At 40.1% G+C, this 18,011-nt stretch overlaps 1 protein-coding gene across 6 annotated transcripts in view; it reads left to right on the forward strand.

Moving 5' to 3' along the window:
- The window catches only part of SCAPER (S-phase cyclin A associated protein in the ER), a 439,517-nt gene that overhangs the window by 382,028 nt on the left and 39,478 nt on the right, over positions 1-18,011 (forward strand). For all 6 annotated transcript variants that reach the window (XM_045541852.1, XM_045541833.1, XM_045541866.1 and 3 more), the window contains one exon: positions 7,358-7,513. In XM_045541852.1, coding sequence (XP_045397808.1) covers positions 7,358-7,513 — 156 coding nt within the window. The remainder of the gene's footprint in view (positions 1-7,357; positions 7,514-18,011) is intronic.

Here is an 18,011-nt window from a genome sequence, read left to right on the forward strand (position 1 = left end):
CTGATTTTGAGACTTACTATAGTAGAATTACCCTAATCAACACAGTGTGGTATTCGTGTAAGAACAGACCAATAGGTCAAAAGAAAATTGAGAGCCCAGAAATACATAGTCTGGACATATATAGTCAAGTAATTTCTTTTTGGCTGATCAAGATTTCTTTTAAAAATAGATTATTTTTATAGCAGTTTTAAAAGTTCACAGCAAAATTTTGAGTGGAAAGTACAGAATATTTCCATAAACCCCCTGCCCACACATACATACAACCTCCCCCACCATCAACAACCCACATTAGAGTGGTACATTTGTTACAATCAATGAAGTTACATTGATGTCATTATCTCCCCAAAGTCCATAGTTTGCATTAGGACTCATCCTTGGTATTATACATTCTATGGATTTTGACAAAGGTATAATGGCATGTATTCATCATTGTAATATCATATAGCTCCACCTGTTTATCCTTCCCTTCTCCCCAACCCCTGGCAACCTCTTGTCAATTGATTTTTGATCAAGGGATCAAATTAATTCTGTGGGGAAAGGAAAGTCTTTTTAATAAATGGTGCTGGAACAACTGGATATCCATATGGAAGAAAACTAACCTCTCACCATATACAAAATTAATATGAGTTGGATTATAGATCTAAACACAAAAGCTGTGACCATAAGACCTCTAGCAGAAAATGGGAGTATATCTTTGTCATCATGGGATGGGGAAAGATTTCTTTGGATACAAATACTTCACAAAAGATGTGCAAATAGCCAATTAGCATATATAAAAGTGTACAGTATATTAATTATCAGGGAACTGCAAAATAAAATGACACCAAGATACTCTTTCAAATGCAATAAAGTGGCTAAAATAAAAAATATTGATAATACCAAATATTGGTGAGGATATGGAACAATTGGAGGTCTGAAACATTACTGCTGGGAGTATAAAATGGAATGACCACTTTGGAGAACTGTTTAGCAATTTGTAAATTTTAAACATATCTATCCTATGACTCAATAATTCTACTCCTAAGTATTTACCCAAGAGAAATGAAAACATACTCACAAAAAGACTTGCCCGTGAATTTTAATAGCAGTCTTATTCATAATAACCCAAAACTTTAAATGCCCTATACATCCAGCAACAGAAGAAGAGATAAAGAAAACATGACATACAGGTTGAGTACCCCTTATCTGAAATACTTGGGACCATAGTCTTTTATATTTCTTGCTTTGTTAAATTTTGGAATATTTGTATTATACCTGCCAGTTGAGCATCCCAAATCTGAAAATCCAAAATCTGAAATGCTCCAATGAGAATTTCCCATGAGCATCATGTCAGCACTCAAAAAGTCTGGGATTAACCTGGGCAATAGTGAGACCGCATATCTACAAAAATAAAAAAATTAGCCGGACACAGTGGTGCACACCTGTAGTCCCAGCTACTCAGGAGGCTGAGTCAGGAGGATTGCTTGAGCTCATGAGTTGGAGGCTGCTATGATGATGAGATATGATGATGCCACCATACTCTAGTCCTGGCAACAGAGCAAGACCCTGTCTCAAAAAAAAAAAAAGTTTGAGATTTTGGAAGATTTCATATTTTCAGGTTTGGAATGCTCAACCTGTATTTATACAATGGAATACTAATCAACAATAAAAAGAAGGAAATTACTGTCACATTTGTCACATGCACCAATATGAATAAATCTCAAAAACATTAAGCTTGGCAGAAGGAGACAGATATAAAAGAGCATTTTATGATGATTTTATTTGTATGGAGGTGGGAAGGGATTGACTAGAAAGCAAGGGAACTTCTGGGTTTATACGTATGTTCTGTATCTTGTTTTGATTGATGATGACATGGGTTCATATAGTTGTCAAAACTTATCAAACCAAACACATAAGGTTTGTACATTTATTATTTGTAATTTATATCTCAGTACAAAACAATTTGTTGAAAAAAAATCACAAAAATAGCAGAGAGAAAGGACAAAGATTATCACAAATGTGATTAGCAAGAAGACAAGAGATGTGGGAGATAGAATTAAAATGTTGAATACTTGATCTGACCAAATAAGGAAAGAGAAGTGCAACAGAGAAAATACAAAGAAAGAATAGAAAAACCCTTCTATAATGAAGGAGAACATGAATTAGCCATGTATGAAGGGACCGACTTCACTGTGTGAGGTAGATATCCTCATCCCTATTTCAGAGATAAGGAAGCTGAGACTCAAACAGTTCAGGCCACTTTTCTAAAATCACAGAGTAACTTAGCTTGAGAAGACATGACCTTGGCCGAACTACAGCAGTAACAGTTGGGATGGAAGCAAAAAAGATTCAGGACTATTTTATAGGTAGAAATAACCTCTGTCTACCTCAACCTTGGACCTTGTCTATAAAGGGAATTTATCTACAAATCTTAAGATGCCACTTCTTCTGAGAAACTATCCATGACCCATTCAGCCCAAATTAGGCCCTTCTGCTATACTGTCGTAATACTTTGAAGATACCTCTATTACAGAATTAATTATAAAGTATAGAAATTTTGTGTCAGCCTCTGTGTTAAGAGGATCCTAAAGGTTAGTATCAGTATCATACTTAGAAATCACTGAAGGGATGAATGCATGATTACAAGTAGTTATTCCCAAATTTCTTGCATCACTGTGAGATGAATGGGACATTCACTTGGACAAGAATATTGGGAGGAGATTTCAGAAGAGATAATGAGGTTTTATTTGAACTTATTGCTATGGGGGTACTTTGGGACTCTCAAAGGGAAATACTCATAAACTAGAACTTCAAGTAAGAAGTTCAGAAAAGAAGTAGACCTGAGGACAGAATTGGGAATTAGTAGCAGATCAAGGATAGTTGATGTGCTACTATGAGTTTACTAAACCTCGTTCAAGGATAGAGCTCTGGTAAGCAGTTATTTCAGCTGTGGTGTGAGGGTGGGTAGCCGGACAAGGGTGGAGAAAGAAGAAGCAATAACTCTTTATCTATCACATACATAAATATCCCTTTCAGTTTATAAATTCCAATGGCACCAAGCTACAAAAGGACTCATTTTAAATCTCAAGTGGTAAAGCAAATGGAGAGGCTCATTTACAGGACCATTCATAGCAGCATGTTTCCCAGGATGCATGTTCCAAAAAGACTAGGAGGTTTTCTATATTAAAGCTTTTCATCCTGGATATGGTTTAACAGTCTCAACATTGTAACTTCAACCTAACAGTTGCAATGTAAAAGATATGCTGCACTTGATCTCAGTATCCATTGGAAGATTCCATGTTCTTCCTCAAAGCCATGAAGTTGACAAAATGAATTTCTCCTCACTGACCTTTAGAGCCATTTAGTTTAAGCATCTTCTGAAGCAGTCATTTAAAGATTGACCATGCAGTGATTCAAGACCCATGCAGTTTAGAAAAACATGAGTCTGATTCATTAGTGGACACCATAGATGGCCCAGTAACCAGAGGAGACCACACTCAGAAAGGACCACCTACTCAACAGTGGTTGTTGTGGTTTGCTTTGCTTTCTCTGTGTTTTTTATCTCTTCGCTATTTAGAGTCTTTCCTCCTTCCTGGCTATTTCAAGGCCAGTACAGGAAACCCATTTAAGCCATTTCATCCTTACTGTGTAGTTTTGAACCTTTGTGTGATCACTATTAGTCTCAGAGTGGTCTCAGAAATAATTTTACATCCTTGTTTTTAAAATTTAGAACTCAATAAGGACCTAAAAAATGCTGCAGAGCAGTAGCATATTTAGGGGAAAGGACACTCTTATCAGGAGTCAGAAGATCTTAGTTCCAGCTCTCTTGCTTAGGCTGGTGCTTTGGCCTCCTTGAGCCTCAATTGCCCTGTCTATCAAATGGCACATCGCAAATCGGGTTTTCTCATACCCTGCTGATGGAAGTGTAAATTGCTTCAATGTTTGTGGAATGTAGTATGGCTATCCATATCAAGAATCCTAAAAATATGCATACCCTTTGACTGAGAAATTCTACTTCTGGAACGTAATCTGAAATCTGTCAAGGATTTCTACACAAAATGTTCAGCACAATATGGTTTATGATAATGAATATCGAAAACAACCAAAAGTTCCAAAAATATTGCACTAGTAGAATATTTAGCCATTAAAAAAATGATGTTTATGCATCCAGTCAAACTTCTAGAACCTAGATCATTTTACCGGAAATACATAGTTCAAAAAAAAGATTATGTGACACCACAGGGTTATAATCAGCAAAATTCAATGTCTAGGACAGGGTGTAAAATAAACAACCAGGTTTCATCAACAAATTTTCAAGGGAGGTAAAAAAAAAAAAAAATAGAGGGGTAACTTACAGATTAAGAACAGACGTAATACATATTAACCAGTCACAATGTGTATTCCTATTTGGATTCTAATTTTTTTTTAAAAAGTATTAAAAATGTTAAGACATTTATGATATATTTGGAAATTTGAACACTAGTTATTTGATGATATTAAGAAATTATTGTGATTTTAAATATAATGGTATTGTGGTTGTATTTCTTAAGCTTCTTATTTGTTAGAGATACAAACTGAAACATTTAAAAATGAAATAATTCGATTCCTTGAATTTGCTTAAACATGCAAAATGGGTGTGGATGGGGGTGCTGTTGGCCATGGGTGATGGTGGTCAGGGTTGTATGATAAATGCATGGGGATTTGTTATCTTATTCTGTCTAGTTTTGGTTTATGTTAAAATTATTAATAATACAATTTTTAAAGATTTAAAATATAATGTTTACAAAGATACTATCATGACACAGAAAGGGCTTAAAATAGTAAGTTGAATGAAATTCAGTATGTCAATCATGTGGAGAAAGAATCAAATAGAAACCCATGAAAGGAAATTTATCAAACTGTGGTTGTCTTTAAAAGGTGAAATTACGGCCAACTTTTTCCACTTCTTTTTCTCCTTTTGCTCACTATTTATATTTCTATAATGAGCCTATATTACTTTTATAATCAGAAAAAACAATTTTCCACTTTCTATGGTTAGAACCCTTTTAGAAAACTAACTTGAAATAGCATAAGTAAAAATAGTGAAATGGCTTGTGTACCTGGGAAGCTCAAGGTTTGGAGCTAGATACCAAGGCTCTAAATACAATCATGTGCTGCATAATGACTTTTTGGTCAATGACAGACCACATACACAACAATAGTCCCATGAGATTATAATACTATATTTTTTCTATACCTTTTCTATGTTTAGACATACAAATACTTGCCATTGTATTACAGTTGCTTACAGTATTTGTACAGTAACATGCTGTACAGGTTTGTAGCCTAGGAGGAATAGGCTCTCCCATATAGCCTAAGTGTGTAGTAGGCTGTACCATCTAGGTTTGTGTAAGTACACTCTACACAACAAAAAATCACCTAATGATTCATTTTTCAGAACGCATCACTGCATTAAGCAGAATATGACTGTATGGCATTAGGGCTTTGTCTGTTTCTCTCAGTTCTACTCATCTCTACTTGGCTTTATTCTATAAGCTTGTTCTCCATATAACAGGTTGGCTACCAGCAAATCCCCAGGGTCGTATCTCTTGGTTTAGATAGCCCCGGTGGAAAGAGATTTTTCCTATGTCATATATTAATCCCACAGAGGGTGCTAATTGGTCCTCCTTAGGTCATATACCCATCCTGGAACTAGTCATTATGACCAAGACGATGAGTACTTTGACTATTCTGGAGCAGATGCTCACTCCTGCTTTAGCAGGACGGTACTATATTTGGCATCCCCCCCCCCCCCCCCCCCCCCCCCCCGACCACATGGAATAGGAGAGAAGAATGATCTGGGAAGACAAAAACCAAAGCTTTCACAGTCTGCTCCCTCATGGTGTTCTTGGGATAATTCATTGGGATAATTAAGGTAAAAACACTTTTTTAATTGAAAAGTTCTATGCAAATATAAAAGCCAATTTTTAGAAGTCTAATTCTATTAAATCAGATTATAAGAAGATCCTCAGTGTGTACATGTATCAATCTACCCATTTCCTTCACTAAAAGAGATGAGGGCTGGTGGTCACATTTCATACTTTCCAATTTCAAAACTGTAGGAAGTGTTCAATAGCCCGGGTAGACACATTTCCTAATGTAAAAGGAGAAACGGGGCATTATTTTGCACCTTCTCAGTAGTAAACTTGGAGATGACTCCAAACGTGAATTATTCATGAGATTCTCCTTCCTTTTACAAAAAGATGTGTTGGTAAATGAATAGTGTTGGGAATTACAGTACACTTACAAACAGAAATCTCAATTGCTTTGTACATGTCTCCGAATGTTAATGTGTTGATTTGCAGAACTGCTGTATTTGCAGTCTTACCCTTCTTATACATGTAAATGCAGTAGCATTGAATCTGCGTAAAATCTCTAAGCTAAGGTAGATTTATCCACAGGGTCCTTTATAGTCTTAAAATATTCTTTTCAATGATTGCTGCTTTGTGGACTAATAAAAGAGTTACTATTGTCAGCCCAGTTTAATAAACAGCTCTAAAAAACTGTTTATGGTATTAAAAAGATGAAAGTGATCTCTTAAATGTTGTTTATTGTCAACCCTCAGGACTGGTACTTTTCATAACAGAAAGCAATTAGATTCTCACTATTTGTTATGCTCTTAATGGTGATGGGGTTTTTAAAAAATGGAGAACCTACAGTTGGTGTTAACAGTTTAGTTGTTAAAAGAGGGCCTGGGTTGAATCATTGTACTATATCTTCTAATTCCTTGCATTCTCGTGAGTTTGGGCTCCCTGGTATTTTTTTATTCTTTATTATGAGTACATAATATTAATAGTTGTATATCTTTATAGGGTACATGTGATGTTTAGATACAGGCATACAATGTGAATTAATCAAATCAGGGTAATTGAGGTAGTCATCACCTCAGGTATTTATCATTTCGTTGTATTAGGAACATTCCAGTTCCACTCTTTTAGTTATTTTAAAGTATATCCTAACTTATTGTTGATGATAGTCACTTTGCTGTGCTAGCAAATATTGTTCATTCTACCTAACTGTTTTTTAAGAGCATAAAGGTCATTATAAATCACTTCATCTATTGTCAGACTCTTGGACCAGTAAAAATGATCGAATAATCATTTTTATTCATTTTCTTGAAATGCAATATCAGAATAACTAAGAGAGAGAAGAGAGAAAAAAAATTCTTACAGAAATAGTTGATTATTCAGGACTAAATCTAAGGAAATTATTACTTGAGATGCTTTACTTAAACCTGTGTTGAGGGGGTCCAGGCCCATGTATGGTAACATTTATCATTGAAGGTGAAAATGTTGAGGTCTATGCAGACTGATGACATATATTTCTCCCCTGCATCTAGCTACGTGGTGAACATAGGTCTGATCGACAAACTGTGTGCCTGCTTCCTCTCAGTGCAAGGCCCAGTGGACGAGAATCCCAAGATGGCCGTGTTTCTGCAGCATGCCACAAGACTCTTACACGGAATGTGCACGCTGTGCTTGGCTGTCACCGGAAGGTAAGGCCTTTACTCAGTCTCAGCCTAAACTCAACTTTCGGAACATCTCTTGAATTTTGCCCATCATAGGGTCATTTCATAAGGATGCAAGTGGTCATCTTGGCCCCCTTTCCTCTTTGTTCTTACTCTGTCATTGGCTTTCCATATTGAGATGTATGTTCTATTTCTCTTTTCCTCGGCCACATGTTCCTGCCAGAGTCTATACTTCCTGTTAGTGTCATAAACCTGACTATCCCTGCTGGAAGACACCTAAGAAGTCATTCAGTCCTTCTTTTCCTGAGACCCAAAGGACTCAAATGACTCTCCTTGAGTCAGCGAATCAGTGACAAAGCTAGACCAGATCAAGCCAGGCTCCCAGCACGACACAATACAGCCTCACAGTGCTCATGACTATCGTTCACGTGCTTTCAGTTATAGTCTTCTAGGTTCATTTATTTTCCCTCTGTCCTGTCTTCCAAAGTACTTCCACGAATAATGGAAGAGAGCAATCCAAATACAGTAGCTCCCTGAAGTCACGCATGACCCATGGGCATGGTTAAAACCAGTGTGCCAGGGACTGCTACTGGCCTGATTGGGCTAATTAGACCCCCACGTCCCCCCACCCCACCCCATCGCACCCTGTGCACTGTCATCAAAAATAATAATTCTCTGGGAAAGACAGGGGAACCCCCATGTGTTCTTTTCTTTCTCTCCTCCCCACCAAATCAGAATCATTTACAGTAGTGACTCGGTGTTTCTGAAAGGCATATGACATAGGGGGCCTATCGAGGATGTTCAGTAAAATAATTTTCCTACAATTAAATTCTAAACAGCACTTATATGTATTATTTATTTTTTAGGGATTTTTCTAGAAGAAAACTAATTATTTGAAACTTCTAAAGTCTAGCTTCTTAAAGAAGTATTATGTATATATATTCAATGTACACAGAATACCAGTGACTACATTTGGAACATTTTAAGAGAGGAGCCAGGCGTGGTGGCTCACACCTATAATCCTAGCTAGCTCTCTGGGAGGCCAAGGCGGGAGGATCACTTGAGCTCAGGAGTTCGAGACCAGCCTGAGCAAGAACAAGATCCTGTCTCTACTAAAAATAGAAAAATTTGCCAGGCATGGTGGCACTATGATGATGCCACTGCACTCTAGCCAGGGCAACAGAGCAAGACTCTGGCTTAAAAAAAAAAAAAGGAATTTGTTTTCTAAAATAAACATCCTTAACATTTTTTAGTTTGTTATACATAGGATCCCTAAACCCCCCTAATTCTTCCTTACTCTTACCCAATCCCTCACCATCAGTCACATTTCTGGTAAGATTAAGACTGAGATGTCAGGTAAGCCAAGCATGGCCTGTATTCAGTGTTCCAAGTTTGTCTGTTCCCATCAAGAAATGCAGGCCGGACGCAGTGGCTCACACCTGTAATCCTAGCACCCTGGGAGGCCGAGGCGGGTGGATCGCTCAAGGTCAGGAGTTCGAGACCAGCCTGAGCAAGAGCGAGACCCCATCTCTACTAAAAATAGAAAGAAGTTAGCTGGACAACTTAAAATGTATATAGAAAAAATTAGCCGGGCATGGTGGCGCATGCCTGTAGTCCCAGCTACTCGGGAGGCTGAGGCAGGAGGATCGCTTGAGCCCGAGTTTGAGGTTGCTATGAGCTAGGCTGACGCCACGGCACTCACTCTAGCCTAGGCAACAAAGTGAGACTCTGTCTCAAAAAAAAAAAGAAATGCAGACAAAGCCTTCCTTCCAGGGGTTACATGAGAACTCAGGAAGTGACTGTTTGTGAGTCTGTGACCTAAGTAGGATCAGGTGGCACCATACTACACAGAGGCTGGCAACAGTAACAGAGCTCTGTCTGGTGCAGTGGCACGTGCCAGCTTGGAAGCCATCGTTCTGCCTACCTAGTTCCCATGCGATGGCCAGGCCCCTCGCTGGAGGTATCCGCTCACTCAGGAGACCCTTTTGGTCCTGGCTCTTTTTGTATACACAGCATTACAAACCTGCCAGTATCTCCAATTTGCATCAACTATACTTTTTTTCTTGAATCCGTGAAATTTGTCACAAATATAGGTATTTCTACATGTGGTTGTTGTACAGTTTGTGGACTTCAGCTTTCATTTACACGCAGATTCAGTCACTTGAAATCTGTGGAACTTGAAAGAAACCTAAAGGTCATTCACAGTCACTCATTTTTATAGGGAAAGCAATGGACTTGAATTAGGACCCAAGATTTCTAGCTTGGTGTTCCTACACTTTATATTATCCAAAATATAGGAACACAAATTTCATTTCTTTGAAAATTTTCTGTTATAATACATACATAGAAAACAGGGCCCTCTTTTCTTCAACACACACAGTCATGCTCTTGTCCTGAAGACACTCTCTGAGCATCTGCCTGATGCCAGACGCCAAGCTAAGGACGGAAGACGCTGCCCTCAGGGAGCCCAGAGTCTCGTGTGGGGTCAGACTTGTAACAGTGACAACATGATAGCTACAGCAGAAGAGAGCGTGCACAGCAGAGGAAGTGAGGCACTCCCAGGGGAGGTCAAAAAAGGCTTCAAGAGGCAGAATTAAAAGGATCCAGGACAAGTGGAGGGAAAAATTCAGTTGAGAAAAGGGGTGTAATGTATGCATTGTATGGGGTAACAGATGTTAGTGATGCCTTTGGGTCACCTGGAGGTCACCTGTCAATGGCTTCCTGTATTTCTCTACCTAAGGATATTCTCTGGACAAGGAACTATTTGCCAGAGTACAAGGGAGTTAATACCTCCAGGACTGAACCTCAAATAATAAATTGGGGGAAAATACCCCAGCTTTCCTAACCCTTGGTGGGACAATTCTGAGGTGTGCTCTGTAGTCTCTCAGAGAGCCCCCGCAGTACCGTGTTCATTAACACATCCTTCATCCGCTTTTCTCCTCCCCGTCTCCCCGCTCTACTTCCTCACAAATAGTCTGCATCCATGATGTTGTTTCAGGATCGCTTTGGGGCAACCCAAACCAAGATAGGGACACACAAGACTTCGTATCACGTTCAGTTTGATGTGCAGTAGGGTTACTGTAGAGAGTGGCAGGAGATGAGGTATTAAACGAGCTCCATAAATGTTAGTTATCCGGAGCCTCAAACGGATGAAAGAGCTAGACTGGCGCTATGGATGGCCACTGAAGTCGTTGAAGAGGGAGTAACAGGATCAAATTTCTGCTGTAGAACCATCACTCCTGAAAAGTGTAGAGATGACTGGAGTGGCACATGCCTGGAGGCAGACGGATTATTACAAGGCTCTTGCATGATCCAAATGAGAAATGCTGAGATCTGTAGCGTCAAGGCAAACAGAGGGGAGCAAATACATTAAGAGGAAGTGGAATAAATGTAGGGGAGGTAACATAGGGCTTGATGATGTGGGAGGTGAAAGGGAGAGAAGGATCTGGAGTGACCCCAGGTTTCTGAAAATTTTGAGTGATAGACAGTAAAGTCTCCAAATTAGGGCATGTAAGCAGTTTTTCACAGTGGAAATATTATCGTAGCTCATATAGGATTATCATATACATATGTGTATGGACTTTGGTCTAGTTGGATAATCCTTAAGCAGATCTATCTTATACATGTAGTAAATTTCATATAAAAATTTAAAACAAAATTTTATATTTATTTTATATACTATATATGAACTATAATTGTTTCTGTATAAATATATGGATTTTAAATAAATCAATGATTTGCTCTTGGTTGTTTTTAACAACTCTTAATCCATTTTTCCCCAATATAATTTCCTTCTCAAACTTCAGTTGCTCAGCAAATTTCTATTAGTAGGACTTGTTTAAAAAAAGAAAACAAGATTGTTTTAGAAAAAAGGTCCAAGCTGTTCTTGGCTTAATTTACCTAGGAATTCTCATCCTTCAGTCTCCCAGCATTCCCTGGACACCACCAGACCACAGGAATATAGGGAGTTTGTTCTACCTCTCCAGATTTGTTTACCTCCGACATTTACAGATCGTTTCATACTGCTTCCCATTTCTTCATGGAAATTAGATTTCTAAACTATAAACTACAGTGACCTGCTCAAGCATTTTGTTATATGTATTAAATAGAGTTCTGCTCTGGGTCACAGCCGTGTCTAAGAAGAAAGGTAGCATGGTTTTTGCTTTATTGGAGTAATTCACATAATGCCTATTTTGGCTACCAGAAGCCAGCCCCAGCCAGAGAGTCAAAGAAGGCTTGTCCTCAAAGCCCTTTTGTGACTAGCAGGAACGAAAGAGAAAGAGGAGCCAGAGAGGCCTTCAAAAATTGCATCGTACTGGCAGACCCTGAGATAATTAAGCAGACTAATTGATAGCATGAGACTCTGAGTAAACACTCTGCAGTCTGCCGGTGGCCTGGCCTTTGTGATGGTGATTATGCAGGCCTGCCTTTGCTCTGCTTTCCTTTTGTGCACTTAATCTTCTAATTTTTACCTGGGTTTTCCGAAAGACAATTTGGGTGTCAGAATTTGTGCTGTTAATCTTTGCTTCAGCGCAGGGGAGAAAAGAGCCAGCCAATGACTTTTGTACCAGGCTAGGTTTTGAACAATGAACTTGTATTTCTTTAAGTAAAAATTGAAATTGTGATCCTCTGGTGAAAAGATTGATTTTTATGTTAGGACTGCTCCAGAATTTTATATATGGGAATTGTTCACAAACTGTAATTCTTAATCACTTAAGCAAAATGCAACAGTTTGTAATAGGACTTTCAGAAATGCCTATTTCTTTGGCCTTTACTATTATCAGTTTTCTGTTCTTGATCCTACAAAAAGTAAAGAGAAAAGGATGGTTTTCAAATCTCAGGGCAGCAACTCAACTGCCGTAATAGGATGAGGCTTATTGAGTTCCCCTTAAGGTGCCTACTCCTTAGCACAACTAATGGGATCAGAACAGTAATGAGTGATTATAAATTGCAACCAACACAGCCCATTAACTTAGTCAGCAGTCATTTACTGTATTCATAACTGTGCTAGAACAATGGCAAGAGGGCTGGGAGGCAGTGGACCCACAGTAAAAGCATTTACAATCCTTACAACTACACTGAAGAGAGGAGTTTGTAAAACCTGACTCATTCTGACTGGTTGGAGAAGACTATTCTGAATTCTAGAATATTTTTACACAAAAAGAAGTTTGTTGTTTTATGTATTTGTGTTTTTCATTTTCACGCCCATAAACTACACTAACAAAATGTGTTCTAGCCAAAGTCCTGGAAACCTGTGCCATGAAAAGATAAGAATGATTTGTGATTTAGCCCATTAATTATGCCGTTATAAATGAGTGCTTCTCAAGTGTTTTAGGATGCTTGAAAACCATTTGTTCAAGCAAAGGTAAACTTTAACTCTGCCTGCCTGCCTGCCTGTTCATTCATTCACTGAACAAATATTTATGTAGCACTTGCTCTGTGCCAGGCCCTGTGCTAGGCTTGGGGGAAAGCAGAAATGACTCAGACATCAATTGTGTTCTCAAGGACCTTGTAAGCTAGTAGGGGAAGGAAGATGCATATACAGATATTCGTGGCACAAGGCAGAGAGTGATAAAGAGGATAGAAGTATCAAAAGCACTTAGCATGCTGCCTGGTGCATAATAAATGCTTAACAAATGTCGGCTACTATTATCATCTTCATCCTTGATGGAGTTCAGAGAAGGGAGAGATCACTCTTCGTTGTTTGTAGGGATTTGCTGTTTTCCGGAACAGCTAAAATTTAACTTGGGCCTTGAAAGATGGAAAGGATGGGAACATTTAGAGTTGAGAAAAAGGTGAACCAAGAAAATAGCATAAGCAAAGACATCAAAGCAGAAAAATATGAAGGATGGATAGAGTACTTTAGCTGAAATTGAGATGTATATGGTGGTAATTTTAATGTCTCCCAGATTATTATGAGGTTCAAATGAGACAGTAAATGTAAAAAGACTTTGTGAACTACATAAAAGATTTGCTGAGATGTGGTGTTGGCAATAGTGTCATTAAATCCCTTTGAGCAGGGAATTGGGCCTCCCAAGTACCATATTTTGGGAGTATTAGCCAGGTATCACATGAAGAGTGTGTTAGAGAGGAGGCAGAAAGTGAGGGGCTGGTACCAGTTGTCTAGGCCAGAGACAACAGGAATGGAAAGAAGAATGTCTTGAAAAGTCCTCTTAAAGATCCTCTTTTTGTATGTATCACCCGTCTCCTCAGGCATCAAGCTCTAACTTCATCATCTCTGTCTCATCTCTCCTCCTTGTACCCCAGATGTAATCTGCTGTCTCCTTCTGTTGACTGAAAGGAAACTTAAAGTCACCTAGCCAGTCTTTCATTCAGGTTTGCATCTTTTCAATACTCTGCCAATCTCTATTTAAATGTCTCCAGTGACAGGACACTTGTTACTTACAAAGGAGCCTGTTCTGTTACTGATAAGTTTTGATGCTTAAAAGTCTCTCCTTACACCAAGCTAAAATCTATCTCCCTACTGCTACCGCCGATTAGTATAGGTCTACTTGCTCCTTGGCAACATACAGACTAATATAAACCCACTCTTCTCCCTGAATCTCCCCTAGTCTCACCCTACCTCATATTTTCCTTTTCTTTTTTTCCAGTTACTATGTCTGTGTAACAAATTACACTAAAACTTTTTTTTTTTTGAGACAGAATCTTGCTCTATCGCCCAGGCTGGAGTGCCATGGCGTCAGCCTAGCTCACAGCAACTTCAAACTCCTGGGCTCAAGCAATCCTCTGCCTCAGCCTCCCGAGTCGCTGAGACTACAGGGTCACACCATCACACCTGGCTACTTTTTCTATTTCTCGCTCTTGCTCAGACTGGTCTCGAACTCTTGAGCACAAGCAATCCTCCCGCCTCAGCCTCCCAGAGTGCTAGGATTACAGGCGTGAGCCACCACGCCTGGCCAAATTGCCCTAAAACTTAATGGCATAAAACAACCATCTATTAATCTCATAGATTCTGTGGGTCAGGGGTTCTGTCAAGGTACAGAGAGGATGGGTTATCTTTGTTCTGTAATGTCTGGGCCTTATTTAGAAGACTTGAAGGCTGGAGGTTGGAGTCATCTGAGTGCTTGTTCACACATGTCTATAGTTGCTGCTTACTGCTGGCCAGGAGCCTTTTGATATGGGGTGTCTTCATGGGTTACTTTGGGCTTCCTCACAGCATGGTGGCAGGGTTCCAAGAATAGCCATCCTGGCAGTGACAGAGCAGGTGGAAACTTACCATGTTTTATGACTTAGCCTCAGAAGTCACACAGCATTATTTGCACTGCACTCTATTCACAAGTCATGAAGTCCCACATAACTTCAAAGAGAGGAGAAGTAGACTTTGCCTCTTGATGAGGAATATGAAGGTTCTAGAAGAGCATGTGGGACCAGAAATATTGCTGTGGTTATGTTTTAAAAATATAGTCTGCCACTTTTCAACCTCCCCTAAAAAGAGTGCCCAGTCTCCTGTTCTCAGCTGTCTTCCATTCTCTCTGCAGTCTCTTGTTGGGTACTGTCAGCCTACTCCTAAATCTTTTGTTGTCATTAGTCACTGTCCTTGAACAAAAGGCTTGCTGGTATTGGGAGATAGGCAATGAAGAGAACATAATAGAACTAGGCAAGTAGAATTAAGGTAAGTAACATTTGCTGAGAACCTTTTGTGTGTCCTGGGCTAAGTGTTGCATGTGGGCTATCTCCCCACAAGCATTCAGCAGTCCTGCTCGCACTGTCCAGGGAGTGGTCTGACAAAGGAGCGACTGTCCCTATCCTCCAGATCGGGACAGTGAGAGGAATCCAGAAGGAGGAACTTCTGCGCTGTCTCTGTATTCACAACTGGGCAAGTGCTAGTATAAAGACTGCTGAAAGATCCATACCAGCTGACAGAAAGTGCTAGTTGACACAAAGGGACAGAAAAATGAGTACTTCATTGGTGCAGTTCAAATCAAGTGCTCACCATGTGCTAGGCGTTATGCCAGAGAATGGCCCACAGGACCAGAGTTTAGGGGCAGCCTGCACTGCCTTGCCATTCTCGTAAGGGATAGCGGATGATGTAGGAAGACCATCAGTACTCGTACAGGCTCACTAGGCTTAGGGCAGCAGAATATGGCCAGGACACAGTTGCGGTTGGACTCCCATTGGCCCTAGGAGTTTGAGGAGGGTAGGATCCCAAAAGGAAAATCCACATGTAGGGTTATGTTGAAGAGCACAGGTTACGGGGAGTCAGAAAGATGTGAGTTCAGTTTCTGCTCTCCCCATTTTATGACGTGTGGCAAGTTCCTTTAGCTTTTCAAAGCCTATTTGCCCACATAAAAAAGTGAATTTGATAATTCTTCCCTCACAGGGTTGGACAAGGCAGGGGCAAATGAAGGCTAACACATCTGTCACTCTGACCTCTCGCCCAAGGTGCTCTTTTTCATATATATGTTGATTTGTTAGATCCTACCTTGTTCCCAAAAGATTTGCGACAGCTTACAGAAGTATATACATTTTCATTCTTTAAAAAAATGATAAAAGTACAAAAGAAAATAAAATAGGTAGGAAAAAGTAAATCAAGCCACAGCAAGTAAGATTAAGGCACAAACCATATTCCTAACAAGGCCCTGATAGACATTTCCACTTGGAATTCCTACCAGGAACTTGGAAATCATATTCAGATCCTGAGCTCACTGGCTTTCTCCCAAGTTGGCTGCTCTTCCTGACTACCTTGTTCTGCTCAGGATTCCGGTCATCTGACCAGATTCAAGACCCAAACCTTAGTCATCTTTGACTTCTCTTTCCCAGAATCCAATCCGGCCCCATCTGATTCAGACAAAGTGAGGTTTGCCTCAGAAATGTGAGATGGAACATATTATTTATACCTCTTTCTTGATACTTGTCTATTTCTGCTACGTTTCAGTCTAAAACCGTGGGTTCTTGGCGCGCCCATGGTGGAAGAATGACCAGACACGCCAAAGTTAGGCAAGCACGAAAATCAGGTTTATTGAGGAGAGAAAGATATTGATTATAGGGCAAGAGCAAGTTATAGGTTTACAGAGCATGGTACATATGCCATGGATGACGACCAGACCCATTGTCGCAGCAGGGCAGGCAAAAGGAAGGGCAAAGAGAGAGAGCTTGGCTGTGGTCGGCATCTTATTTTATAGTGTCCAGATAGGGACCTCCCTTGTGGTTCAGAAGTCATCTTCGAACCACTTTGATTAAATAGTTGGGAGTTACACAACCTGAGCCTTAACTACACATGTGGGTTCTAGGTCACTTTCCAGACTTTATGGTAACCGTGTGGCTTGGCCCATGGACCAGAGAGTCCTCTGCATTCTTTTGCAGCTGGTGTGCCAACTTCTGATTGGCAGATTCATAGAGTATTTCCTCCTCCCCCGGGTATGGAAAATTAGGGTTGGGCAAGACCAAGGTGGGGGCAACAGCACCCACTTTCTCCCTAGGAGACCTGAATCCCTCACTATCTACCTAACATTTCCCGTTCATTACTTCTCCTGCCCCATGTACATAGTTTTTAAAAGATTTCCCTAGGGATAGAAACTAACTATCCTAGCAGCTCCCCTTCAGGCACCTATCACCTGAAACAAAACAAAATGAGAATTCAGGGAATAGCTGTTAATTGGCAGTGCTAGCAAATGCCAGTGTGCACCATTGACCTATGCCAGGACCCCATTTCCTGGGCCTATTCTGAACACAGGAGAAAGGGCTATCCACATCTCATGTTCTTCTTTCTCTAAGAAGGAGACATTCAAGGCCCTCATTTCTTTGGCATGCCTTGCTAAGATCAATTCTCCCTTACTTCCTTCCATTTGTTTGGCAAATATTTACTCATCACTTTTTTAAGCATGTGCTGTATGCCAGACACTTGCCAAGGCTTTGAGGCTTGATTGGTGAACAAGATAAGACTCTTATGGAGCTTATAGTTTAACAGGAGAATAAAAACAATAAACCAATAAACAAATAAGATCATTTTAGCTAGTACCAAGTGACGTGAGAAAATAAAGCGTGGTGATACAATGGGGTTCTGTGGATGGAGTGGTCAGGGAAAGCCGCTCTGGGGAGAGGACACTGAGGCTGAGAAGGAGCCAGCCATGGAGAGACCCAAGGGAGGGGTGTTCTAGCTGAGAGGAATGGCAAGGTCCTTAAGTCGGTATGTTCTAGAAACCGAAGGTGATGTACTGGAAAGTGAGGCTTAAGAAAGACAGTGGTAGGAGATGAAGTCAGAGAAGGGCCAGGAAGTGAGGACAGGAAGATTAGAAATCTGAGTTCTACTCTAAGTGTGATGGGATGCCATTGGATGACTTTGAACGGAAGAGTGGCTTAAAAGGTAAACAGAGCATGTTTGTGAAGAATAGATTAGAGAGGCAAGGATGTAGCCAGAAAGATCATTTAGGAGGGTACTAGAGTCATCATGTAGCCCCTGATATGACACTTTTTTTCTCCCAGTCACTCACTCAGAAGAAGCAATTTCCTTTACTTGACAACACAGCGCAGCCTCTGGCAGAGCCCCTTCAGCCTAACTTCCAAA

This window comes from Lemur catta, chromosome 1 (assembly GCF_020740605.2).
Source record: "Lemur catta isolate mLemCat1 chromosome 1, mLemCat1.pri, whole genome shotgun sequence".
In the NCBI taxonomy this organism is placed as follows: domain Eukaryota; kingdom Metazoa; phylum Chordata; class Mammalia; order Primates; family Lemuridae; genus Lemur; species Lemur catta.